General features: G+C 41.7%; 2 protein-coding genes across 3 annotated transcripts; both read right to left on the bottom strand.

Annotated features, from left to right (window-relative positions):
* Positions 1–66: 66 nt before the first annotated feature.
* Positions 67–7,133, bottom strand: wdr41 (WD repeat domain 41). The gene is made up of 13 exons (XM_079363818.1): positions 6,737–7,133; positions 5,058–5,173; positions 4,222–4,270; positions 3,994–4,122; positions 3,840–3,902; positions 3,106–3,217; positions 2,949–3,011; positions 2,558–2,662; positions 2,147–2,334; positions 1,955–2,076; positions 1,224–1,309; positions 479–612; positions 67–397 (listed from the first exon to the last, which is right to left on the bottom strand). Exons 1-13 carry the CDS (start codon positions 6,782–6,784, stop codon positions 257–259), a joined length of 1,356 nt encoding a protein of 451 aa, XP_079219944.1. The 5' UTR covers positions 6,785–7,133; the 3' UTR covers positions 67–256.
* A 6,400-nt stretch (positions 7,134–13,533) lies between these two features.
* On the bottom strand, positions 13,534–19,398 carry otpa (orthopedia homeobox a). Of its 2 annotated transcripts, none has more exons than XM_079363820.1 (3): positions 18,369–19,398; positions 17,420–17,856; positions 13,534–14,852 (listed from the first exon to the last, which is right to left on the bottom strand). In XM_079363820.1, the coding sequence occupies exons 1-3, from the start codon at positions 18,403–18,405 to the stop codon at positions 14,343–14,345; spliced, it is 984 nt and encodes a 327-aa protein (XP_079219946.1). In that variant the 5' UTR covers positions 18,406–19,398; the 3' UTR covers positions 13,534–14,342. The 2 variants fall into 2 exon arrangements, with proteins under 2 accessions (XP_079219946.1, XP_079219945.1); XM_079363819.1 differs by having other exon boundaries at positions 18,330–19,397.
* Between the last annotated feature and the right edge of the window lie 1,925 nt (positions 19,399–21,323).

Raw genomic sequence — 21,323 nt, 5'->3', positions numbered from 1 at the left:
GCGTCATCGAAGGGAAAACATTCGGCACAAGATGTCTGAATGTGGAAATAAAAAACAGCACACGTGTTTCTGAGACGAGGTATTTACTGAGTTAGCGCGTGTTTTCAGTCATAAGGCAAAACGAGATCACGTATTATCACGGCGTGCAGACGACGATCACTACAGTCAATTCCAATCATGTTTCAACAACATCAACACACAACTTCACGTCTCTCCTTGTTCTTAAGGCCGACATTCACAGATTAGGTATGTGGCGTCAGAGTCCTCCGTTCTCCTCCAGTTTTTGAAAAAGTGCCAGGCTGCGCAGCTGGGACTGCCTCTTCCCGTTCTTCCACAGAATCAGCAGGTGGTCCGCCGAACACGTGACCAGTCCGTTCTCCTTGAAGTTCACAAACATCTGACCCCAACAAAAAAAAAACAACAGATCATTTAAAGCTCCGTACTGCGATATCTGCGATGTTTGTTTCTCAGATCTCACCTGCACTGCGCCTGAGTGTCCGATCAGATCCCCCGTCAGCTCCAGAGTCCGGACGTGAGGGACGTCTGAGGGTTTCTTTGAAGAAGGACCGCTCTGTTTGTTCGATCGGCCGAAACTCCACATCCCAAAGAAACCTGCACAGGAAGAATGAAGAGGACAAGAATACAGTACAAACTGCACATGCAGACAAACCACCTTCTGTATCCAGCTGATGTTTGGTTTTTAATCTTAAACCCTTTACCAGACTCCAGGACATTTTTAAAATCCCCACAGACTAAATACAACCGGACCTTCAAAGAAACATGAGAGCACGGACACAGCCTCGACCTCTGACCTCTTCACCACCTCTCTGAGTGCTGCTGGTAGCCTGCACTCTCCTTTGATTTACACTATACAGCATCTGCCCTGTATAACTGCACCTCGACACACCTGCACATAAAGACAGCTGTGACCACGTGAGATCAATCCACAGGAGGATGTGAGAGGACGGCCTCCTGTTTGACAGACTTGATGAAACGGGGGGGGGGGGGGGCCTGTACCTTCAGTGTGTGAATGTGTCGTCGTGATCTGTGGTGTCAAAAGCACTTTAAGTAGTCAGAAGACTAGAACGAGCTCAAGTCCATTTAGCATCTTAGTTCTAGTGTGTGTGTGTGTGTGTGTGTGTGTGTGTGTGTGTGTGTGTGTGTGTGTGTGTGTGTGTGTGTGTGTGTGTGTGTGTGTGTGTGTGTGTGTGTGTGTGTCTCACCTGGGGAGGTGGGTTCTGCAGGTAAAGGCAGGTCTTGGATCTCCCACATCCTCACACTGCCGTCTTCAGAGCACGACATGAGCTCGCTGAAACAGACACACACAGAGGTGTAATGAGTCGATCAGAAGCTGCGACAAAGAAAATCATCTTTAAAAATAATCACTTGTTTTGAGGGGGGGACGGGGGGGGGACACGCTGACACAGTGAGAGGACACTTTATCCTTCATCTTAGGAAACGTGTTAAAACTCTTTTTTTAACTACGGGAACGTTGATGAAAAAAACTAAATTAAACACGTTTTTTTTTTTTATGTTAACAAAGAAACAAGGCTTAAAATTAAAACTACAAATCTGAAGTTAGATTTTAACCCAAAGTTGCAGCAAGCTAAAAAATCTAATCAAATCGACACGATACACGGGTGTATCACTCAGGTGAATTGACTTATTTATGTTTCCATTTGAGCCATTATAAACCCAGCAGAAGCGTTAATATGAGACGAACAAGCTGCTTTCATCAAATCATTTTGTCTTAAAGCAAAGAAGGAGAGCAGGTGCGCCCCCGTGTGGAGAACAAGTGCAGTGCATGTTTCTAACAGTGGATCCCAGTCTTGGAGTTTTTCTAAATCCTTTTGGTTCTTTTTTCAAACATGTCTCTGATCTGAATCCTCCTGCCTTCATCAGTCTTTACAGCAGAGGTCAGAAACACAAACACCTGGAGATATAATATATTTACCTGTCAGACAACAGCATGGTGTGTAAAACATTCGAGTCATGTGCGACCTTCCTGTAGGCCACCACTGTCTTTGTCAGAACGCTGTACACGTACAGGCCGCTGCCCACCGCCGCCAGGATGAGCTGCAAAACAGCCAAACGTCAACGTGTCCTTCTGCAACTTCACAACAAACTACCATCAGGTGTGCCTCACCTGCCCGTTGGTGGTCAGGTGCTGAATGGACATCTCGCTGGGTTTAGGAGCGGCTAAGCGTATTTCAGTCTGAGGGGACGGAGTCTGTGACTCCTCCCACAGGATGTGCTCGTAGGCCAGGATGTTCCAGTCCACCGCGTCCCATAAGATCAGCTCGCCCGCATGAGAGCCGCTGGCAAAGAGGCCGTCTGAGGACATGGGGAAAAAAAGAAGACTTTATAATAACTTCAAATTAGCTATCGTCACCGACAACTTAGCGGCTTTTCTTCCTTCCACTCGTCACGTTAGTGTCTCACAAACTGCATGTCAACAACACATCTTGAACTCGGCTCCGTAATGAATTCGTGGACACTGACTTTATCTCGTGAAGGGAAAGCAGACTTTGTTGATTTTTTTTTTGAACAGACTGACCGTTGATGTTGATCAGAGCTCGGATCTGGTCCTGGTGGTCGGACAGGCAGCGGGTCTCAGACATGGACAGAGAGGAGTCAGCGCAGACCGTCAGCCTGTAGATCACTGAAAACCAAATAATGACAAATAAAGGTCAGTCTTATTCTTCTGTAAACATGCACGACAATAATACAACAGTCTCACTGTTTAGACTGTTCAGACAGCATCCATCCTCCTTTTTAAACCTTACGAGTGGACCTTGTTTTCCCCATCTTTTTTTTATTTTTTTTTAAGAACACTTTAATGGCCTCCATAAAGATTTATCTGGGGCCTTTTTGTTGTTATTTAGAAAGGATAGGAGACAGAGAAGGACATCAGGGAGAGAGAGAGGGACCATGCTGGGCCATCTTACCGATCTGTTTATCCATAGCAGCCGCGATGAAGTTCTTGGGCAGCTCGATCAAAGCGGTCACTCCTGCAGGATGTGAGCGAACACACGGAGGGTCAGAGGTGACAGGCGGCGGAGCATGGACACACCGCAGGCTGCTATCATTATTCTTTGTCCTCACCCGTGTCGCTGTGGTTCTGTCTCTGACACTGCAGCTGGAAGTCTTTGTCCCACACGCACAGCTCGCCTCCGCCAGAGACCCACACACACAGCCGCTCCAGCACCAGCAGACACTGAGGGAGACGCACACGTCCATGAAACACACGATCGGATCAGAAATATCAGCCAAAGAAAGAAATCCAATCCGCCTGTAGATGTGATTAACCTTAATGTGATCTTTTTATCTTAAATCAGAACAATCTTTAGTGACAAACATGTTCGTCATCACTTCAGAACTCAAGCCGTCGCCGACGTGTTTGAACCTTTTTTTGGGGCCGCACTTGGATCAGACGGCTGGAGAGAGAGAGAGAGAGAGAGAGAGAGAGAGAGAGAGAGAGAGAGAGAGAGAGAGAGAGAGAGAGAGAGAGAGAGAGAGAGAGAGGCGGCGATGACACGTAGCAAAAGGGTTGACGTCGGATTTGAACCCACGGTGGCTGCGATGAGGACTGAGGAATAACCGCCAGTCTGATGTTTGGAACAACCCAGTATCGGGCCCCTGAGGACTGTTATCTTTGTTGTCATGGTAACGGGAAACCGAGGGAATTGTATCCATGTAAAATTTAATGACAAGCTTGTTAATACCTGGGTTTAGGATTGTTTTTTTTGATGGGTTTACAGATTTACATTTGTGTTCAGTGAGCTTACATGAACTTTCGATTCACCAAATGTACATTTGAAAACAGCTGCATGCTTCACCTTCACAGAGGACTGCAGATCTGAGATGGTCTGAACCCGGTTCCCTGTATCAGGATCCCACAGCTGACGAACGAGGTTAAGAAAACCTGCCGACCACAACGATGACGTGACAGAAACGGGGTTTTGGTGCGTTTCTGTTTTGACACAAGGATACGCTGAGACTCTTGTCTGAGGAGGCTGTGATGAGCGAGGTGTGCGGCAGCGCTCCATTATTACAGGTGAAGGTGGTCATGGCTGTGATTTGCTGGGAATGGCCTCTCAGCTCCAGCAGCCGCTCTCCGGTCTAACAGCCGGCAGGAGAGAAAAAACAAAGAACGCAATCAGCGCTGCGGCGATGTGTGCAATTACACGAGGCGGTGAATTAACCGAACTCAAGTATTACCTCGACATTCCACACCAGGACAAGGCCGTCGTCCCCCGCCGAGGCACATCTGGAGAAAGAACAAAAAAAAAAACAGATATGAGCTGTTTCTCCATCTCAGCGAGTTTACCCAGTTAATCTCCATCTGTGCGAGAAATAACTTCCCGTAGCTCCATCTCAGAAAGCTTCAAAGAAAAAAAAAAAAAACATCTGTTCTGCTGGTTTTACACCTTCACTTGCCCTTTGACTCCCGGCCATCCACACTACCTGCTCTCAAAATCAACAGACAGGATGAGCGGATGAAAAAAAGAGAGATAAAATGAGAAGAGAGGAACTGTCGGGGACACTTTTTTTTCGGACTTGATAAGCAATCTGGAGAGAATTTTCTGGCCTTTGCCCCCGACTGTGGACCTGTGTGCGGAGAGGACGAGACCCAGAGGAGGGGGTTATTACAGGAGGAGACCAGGCGTGAACAAACCCCCACCTCCTCACACACACACACACACACACACACACACACATAGTTCTGTTATAAATCCCAATCTGGCCACTTATGCAGACCCACTGTAGCATGCCGGTGTGTAGCATGCTTCCACAACAGAGAGCAGGTGCAAAAAGCTTTGTGTGTGTGTGTGTGTGTGTGTGTGTGTGTGTGTGTGTGGACAGCATCAAGGCTTGGACTCTACTGTACTGTGCACACACAATCACACAGTGGTGATGATTGGGCTCTTGTCATGCTCTGTAAGTTTGCTGTAGGTGAGGATCTCCTGTCAATCACAGAGGGGATAGAGGCCAGCCAAGGGTAGAGAGGAGGGGGGGGGGGGGGGGGGGGGGGGGGGGGGTCGTGGTCTGCTTACCTGAAGTCATCAATCTGCACCAGAAATCGAACAATGTCAAAATGTCCTTTCAGCACCTGCAGCTCAGTGAAGCAGTTTTTGGGCTGTTCCTCTCCGATGCACAACACGGGGCTTTTCTGCAGACACGAGACGAGGAAGACGAGTGAGACGAACAGAAGAAGGAGACAGTGGGGACTCGAGTGTTTAGCTAGTTCCATTTTCTACTACTCTACACCTCTGTTGTACATCAGAGGGAATAATGTCCTTTTAAACTGCAGGCACACATCAAACTCCACTGAGGAAATGTCTCGTATTTTAAAGAACACAAACTCCCTCACAGTTTCACAAACACGTTGACATTGTTTTGGTGCTGAAACGTCGGAGACACGTTTGTCTGTAAGTCCACAGAAAAGATGCAGGAATTCAAAGACTTTCCCACGTTGTTGATTTCAGACACTAAACCATTAATCAGCAGCTGTGGATCCATAATGAACACATTGTTATTCCAGCTCGAGCGAGCTTACTAAACAACACGGTGTTCAAGATTAGAGCCTCGAACTCTATTTGTCTTCTCTCTGTTCCTCTCTTTTCAATGTCTTCAGTTTCAACAACGAGACCTTTCCTGAAACTTCACAGGACATTTTGATTTTTAAAGCCGGACTGAGTGAAGACTGTGTGTTTGTAAAAGCTCACAGCACAAACCCGTCCAGGCGTTTGTAGAAAACGAGGGTGTAAAAGTGTTTTCTAACATGAAGACTGAGCTTACAAACAGATTGTAGACATTCACAGTTTAATTAATCAGGTAAACCACAGTGACATCTTACTTTGGGAAAATAATTATCTACAATTCTACATTTTATTGAGCCCACGCTTTTATCCAAAGTGACTTAGTCAGAGAGTCGAGAGAAGAGGAAACAACGTCAGGAAGTGTCGGGCAGGTTACAACTTTACTCATCACTCTTCGGGCACTTTAAGAAGCTTTTTCTTTTTCTTTAACCTGTTTTATTTATTTTTTTAATCACCAGGGAGTCCTGCTGAGTTTAAAACATGTCTTTTACATCAGGGACCTGGCCAATGTAAGCAGACAAACGCAACACAAACACAATATGATCAAAAATAATAATAATAATTATAACACGTAAGAGCAAAAACACACCACCCAAAAAACACTGACATACCGAGTGTCGGTGGTAATAAATGAATAATAATAAAATGATCAGTCCAATGAAGGGAAAAAGGTTTTAAAAACACACATTAATATTTATAACACAAAGATCAGAGGGACATTCAGGACTCTGACAGTGGACTGACTTCTAATGAGGTTATTTCAGGTCATGTTTCACCTGTTTGTCTGAATGTCAAAGAAAATAAAAACATCTCTGATTGATGGTCATAACAGCTAGTACTGCATTAATGATCTATTTATAGGCTAATGGTGTGCACCTTCTACCTCTTTCTCTGCTCTATATTGATCATCATATAGTTTTAAAAAAAAGGTATAAATATACAGTATTAATATCTGCACACAAGTGTTAGCAGCTTCTGGAGGTTTAAGGAGTGTGCACAGTATCAGCCTGAGTAATATTACCATTAATGACATGTAGACACGTTATGTAAATACAGAGTTAAAGACAGGTTAGTGAACACTTGTGCACACTGTGAAAATATAAAATATAAATATAAATAAGATGAAGTCTTACCTCCACTGAACCCTGAGCCTCGCGACCACCAAGAATCCACCGAAACATGACTCAGCAAAATACTTAGAAATATAAGAGTGAAGCCAGTTTACATATAGTCATAAACACAGCTTAGCATACGTGAGCAGACATGTTATAACAATTTCACACCACAGACAACAGGAACTGTTCCGCTTTATTACCGCATCTATCGGCTTTTTATAAAGACTGTTTCGCGTTTTTCTTTTCTGCCGTGAACACTCTAAACGAGCCTGTGTCTAATAATGTTTCGCACGGAATGAACAGTTTTGTTAGCTCGCTTCATTTTCTAAATAAAAAAGGTTCATTTCGCATTTCCAGTCAGGAGGATCACAACAAATCATTCATGTGACTCAAAACTACGGAAGCCTCGCTTGGACATGATTCATTCAGACCGACACGCGTGGGGACGTGAGTACAAACGACTGTAGGACACCAACAATTTGTATTATTGCCTCAGTTTTTAGGAAACTCGACGTCTTTAATTGTGTTATTTTACCCTGAAGTCATTTTGACTTGGAAACCCTCATCAGACGTGTTTTTAAAATATTTTAAAAATAACCTTTATTGATAAGAGTAAACGCGAACAAAACATTCTGCTGTATGTGCTGCACCCACCCGGGACACTCACACAACACATTAAAAGTCAATACTTTTTTTTTTTTTTTTTTTTACCATGGGTCAATTAAAGCCATATTTTATTCTTGGTTTGAGGGGGAGATTTTAAAATCAGCCATAGCACTGTGTGTAGCTGGTGTTTAGATGCTGTCATACTCCTTATCACAGCTAGATGGCAGTGTGTAACAATCCCATGAGAACAGAGGAAAGTTCAAAACTTCATTAGTCTGGAGATGTCAAGTAGATTCACAAATATCTCCTCCTTGTTTATATAACTAGGAGTGCAGTTCTTGAAAGATGAATTGTCATCCTTGTGTATTTTTATAAAATGAACTGAACTACATGTTCTTATTTGCCCTTACAGTATGTCCTTTTTTGACTTCTGCATTTATATTTTGCTTCCTTATCATCCTCCTGTTTTCTTTTTCTTCTCTTCTCAGTGTGTCCCTTGTTAACACACAGATACACACATACCAGACACACACACACAGTCACACAGTCACACATCACCCTAGCTGTGTCTACTGCTGCTCCTCCGATTGAGACGACACGCAGTGTAGGGCCTGTGACCTTCATGGTGGCTCAGATCTGCGGCTGGCACTGATTTCTGATTTAGTGTCGATCCGCCGCGCTTGTCAGGGGCTGCGAGGTGCTTTCCATGCGGTAATAGAAAAGCTCAAGGGCAGCTGAAGAGAAAGAGGAGGGTGAGGGAGAGGGATTGGTTGAGGTGCGGTGAATGGGTTTTAGATTTGGGGATGGGTGATACTCTGTTTGTTTAACTATGTGTCAGACAGCTGAATGAATGGGTCAGATACGTACACGGAGGAGAAGTGTTATCAAACAGTAGGCTGTATAAATATTCAAAAGATGTAAAGGCATGTGATGTGAGAGCAAACACTGCCAGTGAAGCTGTGTGTTTCAGGTTCTTGTGTGTAAACAAAAATGAAATGTGGACCTCATTTCTTTAGACATAAATAAAAAGATACTGAAAGTAACAATGATTCATCCTCTGGATACAATAAGTCTTTGTACAGATTTCATAACCTGTTGTCAGATGTATTTGTTGAAGTATTCTGGGGTCGTGAGTTTAGTACAGAACTTGCGCCACATGTGCAGAGGCTCCAGGATTCGAGTCCCACCCTCACTTTATCGTATGTCTTCACCCTCACTATCTCTGCCCAATGTGTCACTGTCACTTTGTCACTTTTATTCATTATCAATTAAAACAGAACATGTATAATCATATCTTTGAAAATATATAATTAAATGCAAACCATAGTCTTAGATGAATCAAACTACATACCTGTCAGCAATCCGCTAAAAAACAAAACAGTTTAGCTTCAAAGTGCCTCTTCATGAAAGTCTGAGAATAAGAAAGTTCCTCAGTTTTTTCCTTTCGAAGCCGTTTGTTGAACTACAAAGCACCTGTCCCAAATGTATGTCAACTTAAACATTCAGATATTTCATGTGATAAATGAACTTCATGGCCCGCTCGCCTCGCTATATGAAAAGTCAGGATAAAACTAAATATACAAGGGTGAGAATCACCAGTAGTCTTACATTTCATCTTCTGGAAAATATGTGTTTATTCAAATGTCATAATAATCCAGCTATGAGTGTTTTATGGGGTAGTGCCATGATATAGCATTGGGGGAAAGATGACATATTAATACTTAATTAGGCTTCGATAGTCCTGAAAAATCAGGTGGAAAGCCGGATTTTTCAAAACCTATAATCATGTAAAGATACGGGTTGTATTTTAGAGATTCTCATGTAGCGTGTTTCTGACTGCGGCAGCCTCAGTCTGGTGGAGACGAGGTGTCAGATTTGACCAATGGCAGAAATCAGCTGAGAGGGGAAGTCATGATGTGATGGCCACCATAAACACTCCTCCCATAAACACCAGAGTCAGAGCACAGGAACAACTTCTCCTGCTCCTCCTTCCTCCTCCATGGAGCCCGAGCTCGTCCCCGCTATCTCCTCCCTGTAAGGAAAACAAATGGTTATGATGATGGAAAAGGAATTAAGGCGTAATTTAACAATAGAAGCAACAACAGTTTTCAATAACAGGCTCCCTTTCCTCGCTGCACACAGGCGTCTTGTAGGAAAGAGAGTCTCATTCTTGACCAACACACCTGGCTGTCCCTCTTCATCAGGCTTTCACTGTGTCCTGCTTTACCTACTGTGGCCTGTGCTTCAACACAAAACCTCCAATCAATGATACTCAGGATTTATCTACGATTTCTGTTTCTTTGCCGTCCAGTAAAATCTAAAAGTTGTATTTTTATAGTCTGGGGTGGAAAAAAATATGAGCTTTGTGAGTATCATCAGGATTTAAAAAAATGTCTGTGTGAATAATCCTTTTTAGTATTATTTCTGTAACTGGCCCTTTAATCCTCGTCTGTGATGAACCCACTATAAGAACTTATTAAAACAAAAGGCGTGAGGAGTTGATTAAAATCTAGATAAATATAGTAATCCAAATAAGATCATGGTTTAAAGCTGACCAAGGAGGACGGCTGAGTGTATTCAAGCTTGTCACTTTGATTTGTCACATGAGTCTGACTGTAATTGGTGTGTTTCAGTCATCACGGGTTAATTATCAGCCCTGACCTATTACACACACACACACACACACACACACACACACACACACACACACACACACACACACACACTTAAACACACAGTCCAAACGTGGAGGAGAGGACTACTTTTGTACAAATATAAGAACTTAGAAGACGAACAGCTCAGTAATGTAAACCTGCCGTTTCTATTTGACTCCATATCCTCGTCCTCTCTCTCTCTCTGTCTCTCTCTCTCTCACACACACACACACACACACATCATAAGTGTCTGTCTCCCTCCCTCCCTCATTTGGTGACCCACTAATGTTCTGTTCATTTTCTCTTATGAATAGATAATGGGCAAAAATCAAATCTCTTCATTTGCATGTAATACAATTAAGACCTTTTCAAACAATGACAAATGGAGGGAGCAGCGAGGTGTCAATCAGCGATCAGTCGGCGAGAGAGCAGAGACGGCACGGGCCAACCGACTCGTTTGAACCAAAATTAATAAATCCTTCAAATAGGATTTTCTCACCAACATCTGGCATAACAATCTCCAAGATACTCCGAGATTCTGCCTGTCAAAGAAAATTAAACTCCTCATGAATTTAGATTCATAACTCCAATGTTAACCCAGCAGGCCTATAGGCTACCTCTTATCAAAACAAATGACTTGATTCTTTTTGTATCGATAATAACATGATAATAATTATAATGTCAAAGATCAACTTTTTTTTTTTTTTTTCTAAAAGACAAATGGTTGATACAAACGTTTGCAAAACATCTAGCTGAGGTTCTGGGAATGTCCATGATTTCTGACACAATGATGTTTGTGTCAGAACGCTTTGGTGCTAAGCTAATGTTAGCACTGACTAAAAACGTTTAGCTCCAGCTTAAAGTCTATGTCAAAATAACACTCACATGCTCAAATGTGTGCTGTACTGAGCACTTTTCTATCTATGTCTCTTTACTCTCATTTTTTAGACTCCTTTGTGCTAAGCTACGCTAACTGTGTTTGGCTTTAGCTTCATAATTAGCCACCACAAATGACAGCGGTTAAGCTAAACAACTGTTAATCTTTTCATTCAACTTTCCTTTGGTAGCCAGGAAGTGTAATTACCAAAGTGTTTAAAAATGGTGACCTTCTTAATATTTATACATATGAATAATGAATAATACACAATAAGCTACATATCAGTACATATTTGTACAAAAAATATAGCGGTATTGTTCTTTATTCCAATAAACTTTTAGTTAACACAAATATAAATATACACAACTCTGTAAAGACATACGTATGTACACCTTTACAAGCACACACATCAACACATCTTGTTCTTGCACACACACACACACACACACACACAAACAAACACACACACACACACAGAGGAAAATTAATGAGCTCTCATTCATAATCCAGGAGAGAGAGAGCCATATTCACCCTTGGATGGTTTATTGACCGATTTCATTTATTTGTGTGGAATAAATAGGAGGTAAACATTGGCTCGCTCTCACATTTTCCACGACACACTCGCTGCACAGCATTCTGGGAGAAATGATCCCACCAGCAGCAGGGTCACTGATTGGCTACCTCGTCAGTGTGTGACAAATTACCCAATGAGAAATAGGTTACCCGTTTCCACAAACTAATTAACCTGGGTGATAGTGAAACAAATTATTACATTTATGTAATATTATTTCACATGTGTTGCTTGACTACAAAAATCTTTATCCTGGTGCTTCACTGCCTCCGGACCGCTTCTTCTGTTTTGATATAAAACACACACACAGGCATCAGGGAAGACCTTTCCATTCTGTGTACATGCAGACGAGATCCTTCATACTTTAACCCCATGAAGTCATTTAAATGTAAATACTTGATGCTCATTTTGCTAATTACTTAACATATAGAAGCAGTCGCAAAAGAAACCAGAGAGACAATATTGTTTCTATGCAGATGACTTGCGGCTGGACCTTTCCCGCATGTAATTCCCTCATTTCTGCCTCTATCTACTGTCCTGTCTCTCCAATAAAGGCCCCAACGATGCTCCGGAATAAACCTTAGTCTCTCTTTGTCCAAGTCCAACACACTCAGCAGATGTGTGTTCAGCATGAGTCTGGTTCTGCTCCATGTTTCTAACTGTTAAATCAAAGTGTGTTCATGCTGTAACTGTACTAAATGTTGCTCATGGTGAAGCATCTGTCATCCTTATATCATCATATAGTGTTTGATTAACTTCAACCGTTATAATTATTATCATTTCATTATCATTACTTCACTGTTTCGCCCATATATAGAAATAGATTTCACCCCTCTTCTTCCTCACTATACGTGATGTGTGTATAACGACTTCCTTTTTTATGGTAAATTTACCACAAACGTTGTGTACAGTAAACACACAGAATTTAAATGAACTATTTCCCTGCTGTCGGTGTCACAAAAAGGCCTGCAGAGTATGTTTTTAGTTGATTATGTGTTATGAATAATATCCATATATGTTTCCTTTCTATGATGCTTCATATTTTTGAAGTTTGTGTTCATTAAGTTGTGTTCTTCTTCCAGCCAAAGCTTCGTAGATTAAAGAATAACACTTGCAGCCCTGGAGATATTTATCAGTTTCATCCTCTCTGAGATTGAATTTGACAGCTCTAATCTTGCCTAAATTATTTTGGGATTGAAGCGTTTTGGTTTGTTGGCCTGCATATATTCACATTTAGACTCTCCGGCTTTCAGATTTTTACATTTAAAGATGACGGAGTTTTTTTATTTTTTTTTAACATATGTATGGAAATGTATGATTCCATTGAAACATGCAGCTACTTTCACAGAGGATCTTGTGTTTTGAGCACAGTAGAACCGGACGCAGTGATGAACATGGAAAAATGCCTTGGTGAAAAAATCCTGCATTATTGTTACGTGCGCTCAAAAGTGAATGTGCATCAAACATGAAGATAATATTCACTTTTATTCCTGCCTCTTTTTAACCCACTTCATGACTTGCTCATGTAGTCTCTCTTTAAAATGTAAATCTGCTCGGTTTGCAGCTGAGTAAAATTCTCACTTTGCCTTGAAGAAAGGAGGTGAACAGACGTGTTAAGAAGGATACAAACATGAACGTAAGTTAGAATAACTCCAATTGTCCCCATTTGTTTGCATTCCTGACCAACGCCTTACAGTGGGAGGTTTGTTTACTTCTTTTTGTGCTCTACTGGGACTGGTTGCTTTAAAGCAAACGTTTCTTTTCATGACTTCATGCATGAGTTCACTCATCTGAAGAGGTCACCACATGATGTCATACATAGATTCACTTTAAGATGGACAGCATTGAGGAGTGCAGACAGGAGCTGGATTCAATGACATTATATTTTCTGTGCTGCATTGATCCTCTGTCCCATCTTCAAAGTTTTGAAGGAAATCTTGTGCTCATCGAACATCGAAGAAACCAATGTGTGATGTGAATTGTCCCACGGCTGAAAGCAGAAGGTTTTCTGCACACATGACAGTTTGACTTTAGTCGATGAAAAAGCTTTGAGCGGCCGCCCTCGAGTCCTTGAACTGCTGGAATAAAGGAGGTTTGATTCATGATGTGACGTAATTGAAAATGATTTTTATTTGATCATTTACATTGAATCGATATTATAAACATGTCCATGAAACAAAATGGTTCAAACATTTAAAAAGTCAGATTTGATCATAAGCACAGACAGAAATCTTGAAAACGTAGTTTTTTTTTCTCACAAACTGACCAAAAATGGGAACAAGAGTGTTTCCTCTACACAAAACATCCTATAGAACAGATTATAGTTAAGTCAGTTTCCAGGTCTTAATTTAAAGTATTTCTCTCGTTTTTTTTCATCTAAACTTGTCTTGGATAGCACATGCAGTCACGTCCTCTTCTTCGTTGTCCTCATTCTTTCAATCCTCTTCTGAATCTTTAATGTTTGTTTACACCTCCAGATGTTTCTGCATGTCCACTGTGTTTCCATTTGACCCCTTCCCAGTGAAAAAGGGGAGATCTGTACCCATGGTTTTTTTTTCTTTATTTCCACTGAATTTGTCCTCAAAAAAAAAAAAAAAAGTCAGTCACCAAGCAAAGGTCACTGAAGCCCGGCCACGTTCAGGGCTGCATGTGCCAAAAGAATAAATACAAAACGAACCAATAATTTAATTAAATAGACAAATAAATAGTTGTCATATGCTACATGCGAAACAATAAATAAGAGCTTAAACGGAACCAGTCCTTTGCTTAATGGAGCTTTAGTTGTCCCTCTGGTTTGGGATTTAGAAGAGGAAAAAAACGCCAGGTGTGAGTTGAACAAGAATCCTGGTTGTTTCTCCCGCTGCACCGTGTTTGGATCAGATGATGAACAGAAACTAAACGCAGATGATTTCTTCACTAAGTGAAGCTCATGGACACTGTGTGCTCCAGCGCTTTGCGGCGCAGCGACGCGATGCTTGTCCCTCTCCAGACATCACTGTCCGGGGAGCTACACAGCTGAGGCGAGCCGGTCACGTTGTTGGGGCCGGACAGAGACGCGGGGACCATCCCGGGGAACGTGGGCTGGTAGAGGTGAGACTGCAGCCCGGAGCCGTTGGACATGTTGGATAGACCCATGGAGTTCTGCGGTGGTCCTGCGCCGAGGCTGCACTGAGACAGAGACTGCGCCATGGCCTGCTGGCGACCCAGAGACGGCGGAAGCTGCAGCTGGGACATCCCCGCCGTCGCCCAGCGGGTGTCGTTGGCGTGGAAGGAGCAGAGGCTGTCGTTCATGGCCGCTGCTGCCGCCGCGGCGGAGGGGAACTGTGGCAGGCCGTGGTGCGACGGCAGGAGGGACCCCGGAGCCCGGAACACGTTTGTGGTCTTCTTGCGCTTCTTCCATTTGGCGCGTCGGTTCTGAAACCAGACCTGCAGACAGAGAGTGAGAAGGAGGCTGTTAATGCTCTGACAGGCCGTGTTATCAGAGTTTAAAAAAGGTTCTGACATCAGTCTGTGATCAAGACAGCTCCAGAAAAACCGTGATCTGTTTTAAAATGACATCATCAGCTCCAAACAATTTATTTGTTCAGATTTTTGTTATAAGGTCCTTATCCAAGAAAAAGGTATATTAACAACAAATAAAAGAATCTTGCTTAATTTAAGTGAAATCTAATACTTATAAAGTTTCTTATTTCAAATGATGGAAATAAAAAGGTGAGTGGCAAAAAAGCATAAAGATGAGCTTTTTCGTGTAAAATTTCCCGCAATTCATTTTCACAATTCAATAAAAAAAAAAACCCAATAATTAACATTCTCTCAATCTTTATATTGAACACTTAAACAGCCCAGAAGTTTCAAAATATGTTGAAACCACGAGGTTAACGAAACTGGTGTTTATTTTTTTAAAATTCAAATACAAGAACATTTTGAGGAAAAAAAACATTTCAGAAGAAATTTACAAGGAAATGGTGCCTCAGCAAATCAGTTGTTTGTTTAAAAATGTATATGGAGATTTTGTGTGTAATTTTCACGGTTTTTACATACAGGTTTCTTTAAGAAATTATCTGCAGTTTCATCAAATAAAGCCTATAATTAACGAACCTTTTTAACCAAAATGTTGTTTTTTTTTTATTATTATTCCTCCATTTCGAGGCTCCTCGTTTAAGCGCGCGCTGGGAAAATAAAGATCCCGTTCCTGCTGTGACAAACAGATTGTTAACCGGAAGTCCTTGAGCTCTGTGTAGGTGTGTTTGGCGCGTGCCTCTATGATTAATGTGCAGATTTGCTTGAGAAAGTGGCGCGCGGTAATAAGAACGGGACAATCTCACTCTCTTTCCTCGCCCCCCTCCGCGTATCCAGCCGTGAAATCCGGCCTGAAATGCATTACACTTCACAGGAAAGAAAATGCAATTTCTCATTCCGCTTAAAAAAAAGAAAAAGAAAAAGACAGAGTGCACCCTCAGCAGCGCGTGCGGCATTAAGACGTGCAAAGAGCTGACAGGCGCGTGGCTATAAGCTCACCCTGGACCTGTTCTTCTTATTTCAGCTCTATAATAACAGCAGATCAGCGTCATTTCACTAATTCTTATTTTATGGAAATATAGACAGAATGGATCACAGTAATAATAATAGTATTAATGATTATAAGGGTTATATTTCAGTGCACATTGCTGTAGTTAATAAGGCGGTGGGTCATATTTCCTCATGTGGATGATGTGTTATATTTGTGCAGAGTGGAGGTCAGTGAGGACAGCGTTATTACTGAGAGGAATAAGCACAGAACACAGTCAACATATCACAGGGAAGCCAGGGTTGTTAAATGAGTTCAGTCAGTTCAATCAGAGGCGATTTAAATGAGGTAATAAAGCTGCGATCATCATTTGGATCCCTTTAGAGTCATTAAAAAGACAAGATGAGTACCGGGTCTGATGCAGCCACAGATTAGAGTCTCCAAGAATGTAACACGAAAGCAGCGAGACTTTAAGTCGATATCAAAAATACCAAATATTCTAATATATTTTTGCAAGTTTTCAGTCCAAGTATCTCACCTAACGTGTCACGTGCTCATCTCGAGCTATAATAATATCTCCTGTTTTGTTGAAGGCGTTTGTAATGCACACTGTAGCCTACTGATGAAGCATGTTAGATAGACATCGGCTAGCTTTAAAGCCAGACACCATAAATAATATTAATAATAATAATAATAAAACTTTTCAACTATCTTTAGTTTGTTTTTATGGAATTTTTTTTAACGAAAATGTGACCGTATATAAAATGTGGGATAATTGTTTCATTATATTTTAAAATGTTCTGAAAATAAATGAAGACTGTAAAAAAAAAACGTTTATGGCCGTAGATTTGTGCATCACTTTGAATAAATTAAATGAATCTAAGATCACGAGAAAATGTCCTTCCTCTGTTGCATGGAGCTCAAACAACGTCTCTAATTTTAGAACTTTCACGCAGACGGATAAAATCAAATCTTTAATTCTACATCCATGAAAAAAATATTAATTTTGTTGCCTCAATTGTGCTGACTGAAATCAGGATGCATTACACAAGTGAAAGTAATCAGTAAAAATGCACAGCTGTAGTTTATTTGATCTGTCCTGGTGACCCTTTCTCTCACTTGGTCAGCTTTTTAATTCAGCATTTTACTAAATTCTGTGCTTGTGCGTAAAAGTTGCAGGTCCAATAATATCAACAGTAGTGTCAATAATTCAGTCAATGGGAATAACATCCCTGTTTATAAACTGGATTGAATATCAGTGTGTGTTATTTTTATTTTCTGTATCACTGATTGTCAGCTCCTTATTTTATTTTATATGTTTGGTTTTTTCTGTCCTCAGTTGATTGTTCTGATTTATGTTGGTGCAGCTTTTTGTTTGTAACGTTTGAGATGACAGCACGTAAGTCTTTGTGTTTCCTCTGTGCACGTGAACCGTCTCGCGCTCTGTTTCATCCCCCCTCCATGTTGCTCTGCTTCAGTCTCCTACCTGCACTCTGGACTCCGTCAGGCCGATCCTCAGCGCCAGCTCCTCGCGCATGAAGATGTCCGGGTAGTGCGTTTTGGCGAAGCTCCTCTCCAGCTCGTTGAGCTGTGCAGGCGTGAAGCGGGTCCGATGCCGTTTCTGTTTCTGGCTCTGGCTCTGGCTCTGGCTCTGCTGCCCTCCGGACTGGTTCTGGTTGTTATTGTTGTTATTCTGCTGCTGCTTTTCCTGCTCTTTGCTATTCACCTGCACCGAGTTGGACCCCCCTCCTCCTCCTACGCCGCTGCTGATATCATCACCGGGGAGCATGGTGGTTCCTTCTACGCCGTCCGGACCAGGGCCGAGCTCCCCGGAGTGTCCGCCCGGGTCAGGTCCTCCTCCGCCCAGTCTGCACTTTAAAGCCTCCCTGTGGCCCAGGAGCTCCGCCGCGGCATCCTTCATCCCTGCACACACACAACAAGCACAGCTGGTGAGAAGAAAACAGTGAACATTTTCTCTGCAGGAGGAACAAAAAGGACATGTTAGACTTTAAAAACTTTACACATGCAACATTAACAGGCAAGCATTGTGAATTATAAATTTCTGAAACATGATTTTTTTTTTCTGCAGGAGAAAAGCTTGGCATGCATTAAAAACACAAATGCTGAATTAAAAAAATCCTGCAGCTCTTTCAAAGAGAGACACAATCACAGCATGCACAGCCCAATCTGCTCCTTAAATACTCTTAATTCAATTCGATCCAACGATATCTTAGAAAATGGTTAAATCAAATTACGTGTTAATATAATAATAATAATAATTACTTTTCCAATGAATTAAGCGAGTTTAGCTCACTTCAGTCACATTAAGATCATCTAAGAAGCAAATTGACAATTTTCACAGCTTGATTTAAGATTAAAAGTCGCCTCCAGCTTACAGTAGAGTTGAAGACCGGAGTTTGGTGATGATAACTCACCGAGGCGAGCATCCAGGAGGTCGGCATGAGAAAGCATTGCGCACCGCTCCAGGGCGAAATGCTATTCCCACAAAAAATAAAAAATCTCTATGACTTTAACCTATTTAAGAAATATATATGGCCTAAATGAAAGCAAATTCGGTTTGTGGTTAAAAGGGAGGTTCGTTGCATTATAATGTAGTTTAGAGAAATGGGGAGGCGCTTAACAACGGAATGAACCCATGAGCTTCTCCAAACGAGGACCAATCAGAGCTGAAGCCTGAGGTATGTCAGCTTTAGAGCCCCCTGCGCCCCCTCCTCCACCCTCCTCCATCCTCTCACATCCACAAGTTCATTCCTCCTCATTTCTGTAATTGGCTTTGATTTCTCCTCCAAATTACACCCAATAAAATAACCTGATTTAATATCTGTGTGAAAGCTTCGACCCGTTCAAGAAGTGTTGGATCACCGCGATATTTGTTTAATTGCGCGTGCTGTTTTTCAACAGGAAGAGACGGAAAAACATGGCTGCATTACCCCAAAACACACAATAAACTCTGTGTAATCATAATGCAAAACTGCATTTACTTTAAGTGCATTTTTATCTCCATTATGACCTCTTTAATACCTCCTGGAGACCAAGTGAACCTCCTCTAATATCCCTGATTTCCCTCTCAGCCCAACAACAAACTTTATATAATTCTAACCAGACTCATTTTCAAGGCCATTAGGCTTTTATGTAATTAGTGCCAAATCCATACACGCCTTTATTGCAAATATCAGAGTAAGATCAGTATGAATTAGTGCTAATTTACTAGTGTTTAGGCCCGACTGTCAGGAAGGGAGGGACTTGTTTTAAATGATGTGTGAGCAAATTAATTCGGCGGAAAGTGGAGGGAGTTTAACACGAGCTCGCCTTTGATAAAGGGGGACACAGTGAGTGCACGTGAATAACCTGACACCTGGAAACACAAAAGCATGTTTGGATTATTAAGAAGGCTTTTTTTTTTTTTTTTTTTTTTTTTACAGACAAACTGTCCAAATTAAGCCTTTTTTTTTTTTTTTTTGCTAAATGAGAAAAACATATATAAAACTAAAGTAACTAAAATGCTCTTTATTTAAATGAAAATAGATTACCTAATTTTAATACACACACCAGTCTGAGAAAGATGTAAGGACAAAAAATAAATGTGACATGCTTTATAGACAGCTGACGGGACGTTTTTGAGGGAGCAGCTTTTATTTATTCTGTGCGTAAAAAAGTGGTACAAAGGAGGCGTCCGAGCGTGAACCCTGGGCTCGTTTCGGTTCTTTTCTTTATCCGTTCAAGCTTCTGTTGCTTCTGCCCATCTTTTATTTGTCTGCAATCTGGTGGCTCGAGCGACCGATCGACACAGACCGGCAGGGATGGAAAGATGGAGCAGAGTAGCGCGCGCGGAGAAGATCTAGGTTTGCGTTTTTCTTCCGGGGAGGAGAAGAAGATGATGCGCACTTGGAGATATTTTTTATGTCAGTTTTTTTCCCACGGGTTGGTAATTTCATAGAGGATGGACTTGTTTGAATTTGAAGTTATTTAAAAATGGAGCTAAGTGCTTTAAATGTATTCTAAAATGTTGCCATGTTGATGTTTTTTTATTCAGAATTGCAAAGACATTATTGTATTCGTCCTAATTATTCTGTAAGAATGTAATGTCTCCTTCTCGCACCGTCGTCTGTTTTACAGCTCCTCTCCTCTCCGCGCGCCGAAAGCCACTAAGCATCATTTAAAATCATCACATCGCAGGATGATGGATCGTGCGCTTCATTTTACGACTTTTCAATAGCTCAGTGCTTTTATAGCTGAACAAACACACAGTGAATGACTCCTCTGGTGGCAGCAGGTCATATTTTAACCTAAACAACGAGAGAGAGGGGGTGAGGCGGCGTCAGGACGAGGAGGAGATATTTACCATTGAAGGGTCAGAAAAACGCACTTTTTTTAAACGTTTTTGTTAAATATTAACAAGCAAAGTGCTCTTTATTATATTTTAATGGTGCATTTGAGTGTTTTTTCCCCTTCAAATGAATACATTTGTGAACATTTACAGACTGTGTGACAAGTTATTAATCTGATTGTGCACGCTTTCAATACTTTATTTGGACAATTTACACACTGATGTCATTTAATGCATTCAAAACTTAAAGCATGTTGTGCATGCTAACTTCAGTCTTTTTTTAAATAAATTAATCTGCTGTTTGATAAACCTCTCCCTGGAAAATGTGTTTCCTTATGCAATCTGTTTGAGCTAATTAAAGCGTAATATTGCGTGTGTGCGTGTGTGTGTGTGTGTGTGTGTGTGTGTGCGTGTGTGTGTGTGCGTGTGTGTGTTGCTGACTTCATAAGGCTGTAATTAGGCCAAGGATCATAGTTAAAGATACACCTCTTCCTGACAGACTCACACGAACACAAACACGCGCCAATCACTCTCCTTCACAAGAAAAATTATATTTAAAAAAAAATCCTCCTCTGCAGGTTAATGTGGCGCATCTGGGTGGAAAGTCGACATTTTCACGCACCGTGGAGATGAGGAGTGACTAAAAATAAAGTAGGGTAAAAACACAAACGTGACATTAATAATGTTGTAGATTATTGCTGTGGAGGTAGAAATGTGCTGCTCACATTTGGGCTTGAACAAGTGACCCCCTTTTCTTACAGTACAAAACTCTCCACCCAGCAGGGGATATTTTCCCCCTCCATCCTCTCTCTGCAGTCTGTATTCACTCAATTAGAGATTTCTGAGGAGAAAAAAACAATCGATCTTCCATCTGCACGAGCTCCAGTTTAACAAATGAGATTCTTGTTTCATGCAGCTGATTTGGTGACAGTCTGCGGGGGATTGTGGAGGAATAGGCTAGGTTACTGTTTGGAGAGGCAGGGGAGGAGGAGGAGGAGGAGGAGGAGGAGGAGGGAGGCTGATGCTGCAAACATGGAGCCAT

The sequence above is a fragment of the Symphodus melops genome, assembly GCF_947650265.1.
Source record: "Symphodus melops genome assembly, chromosome: 16".
NCBI lineage: Eukaryota > Metazoa > Chordata > Actinopteri > Labriformes > Labridae > Symphodus > Symphodus melops.
The sequence above is the reverse complement of the archived record's forward strand: the minus strand, read 5'-3'. Positions and strand labels throughout refer to the sequence as shown.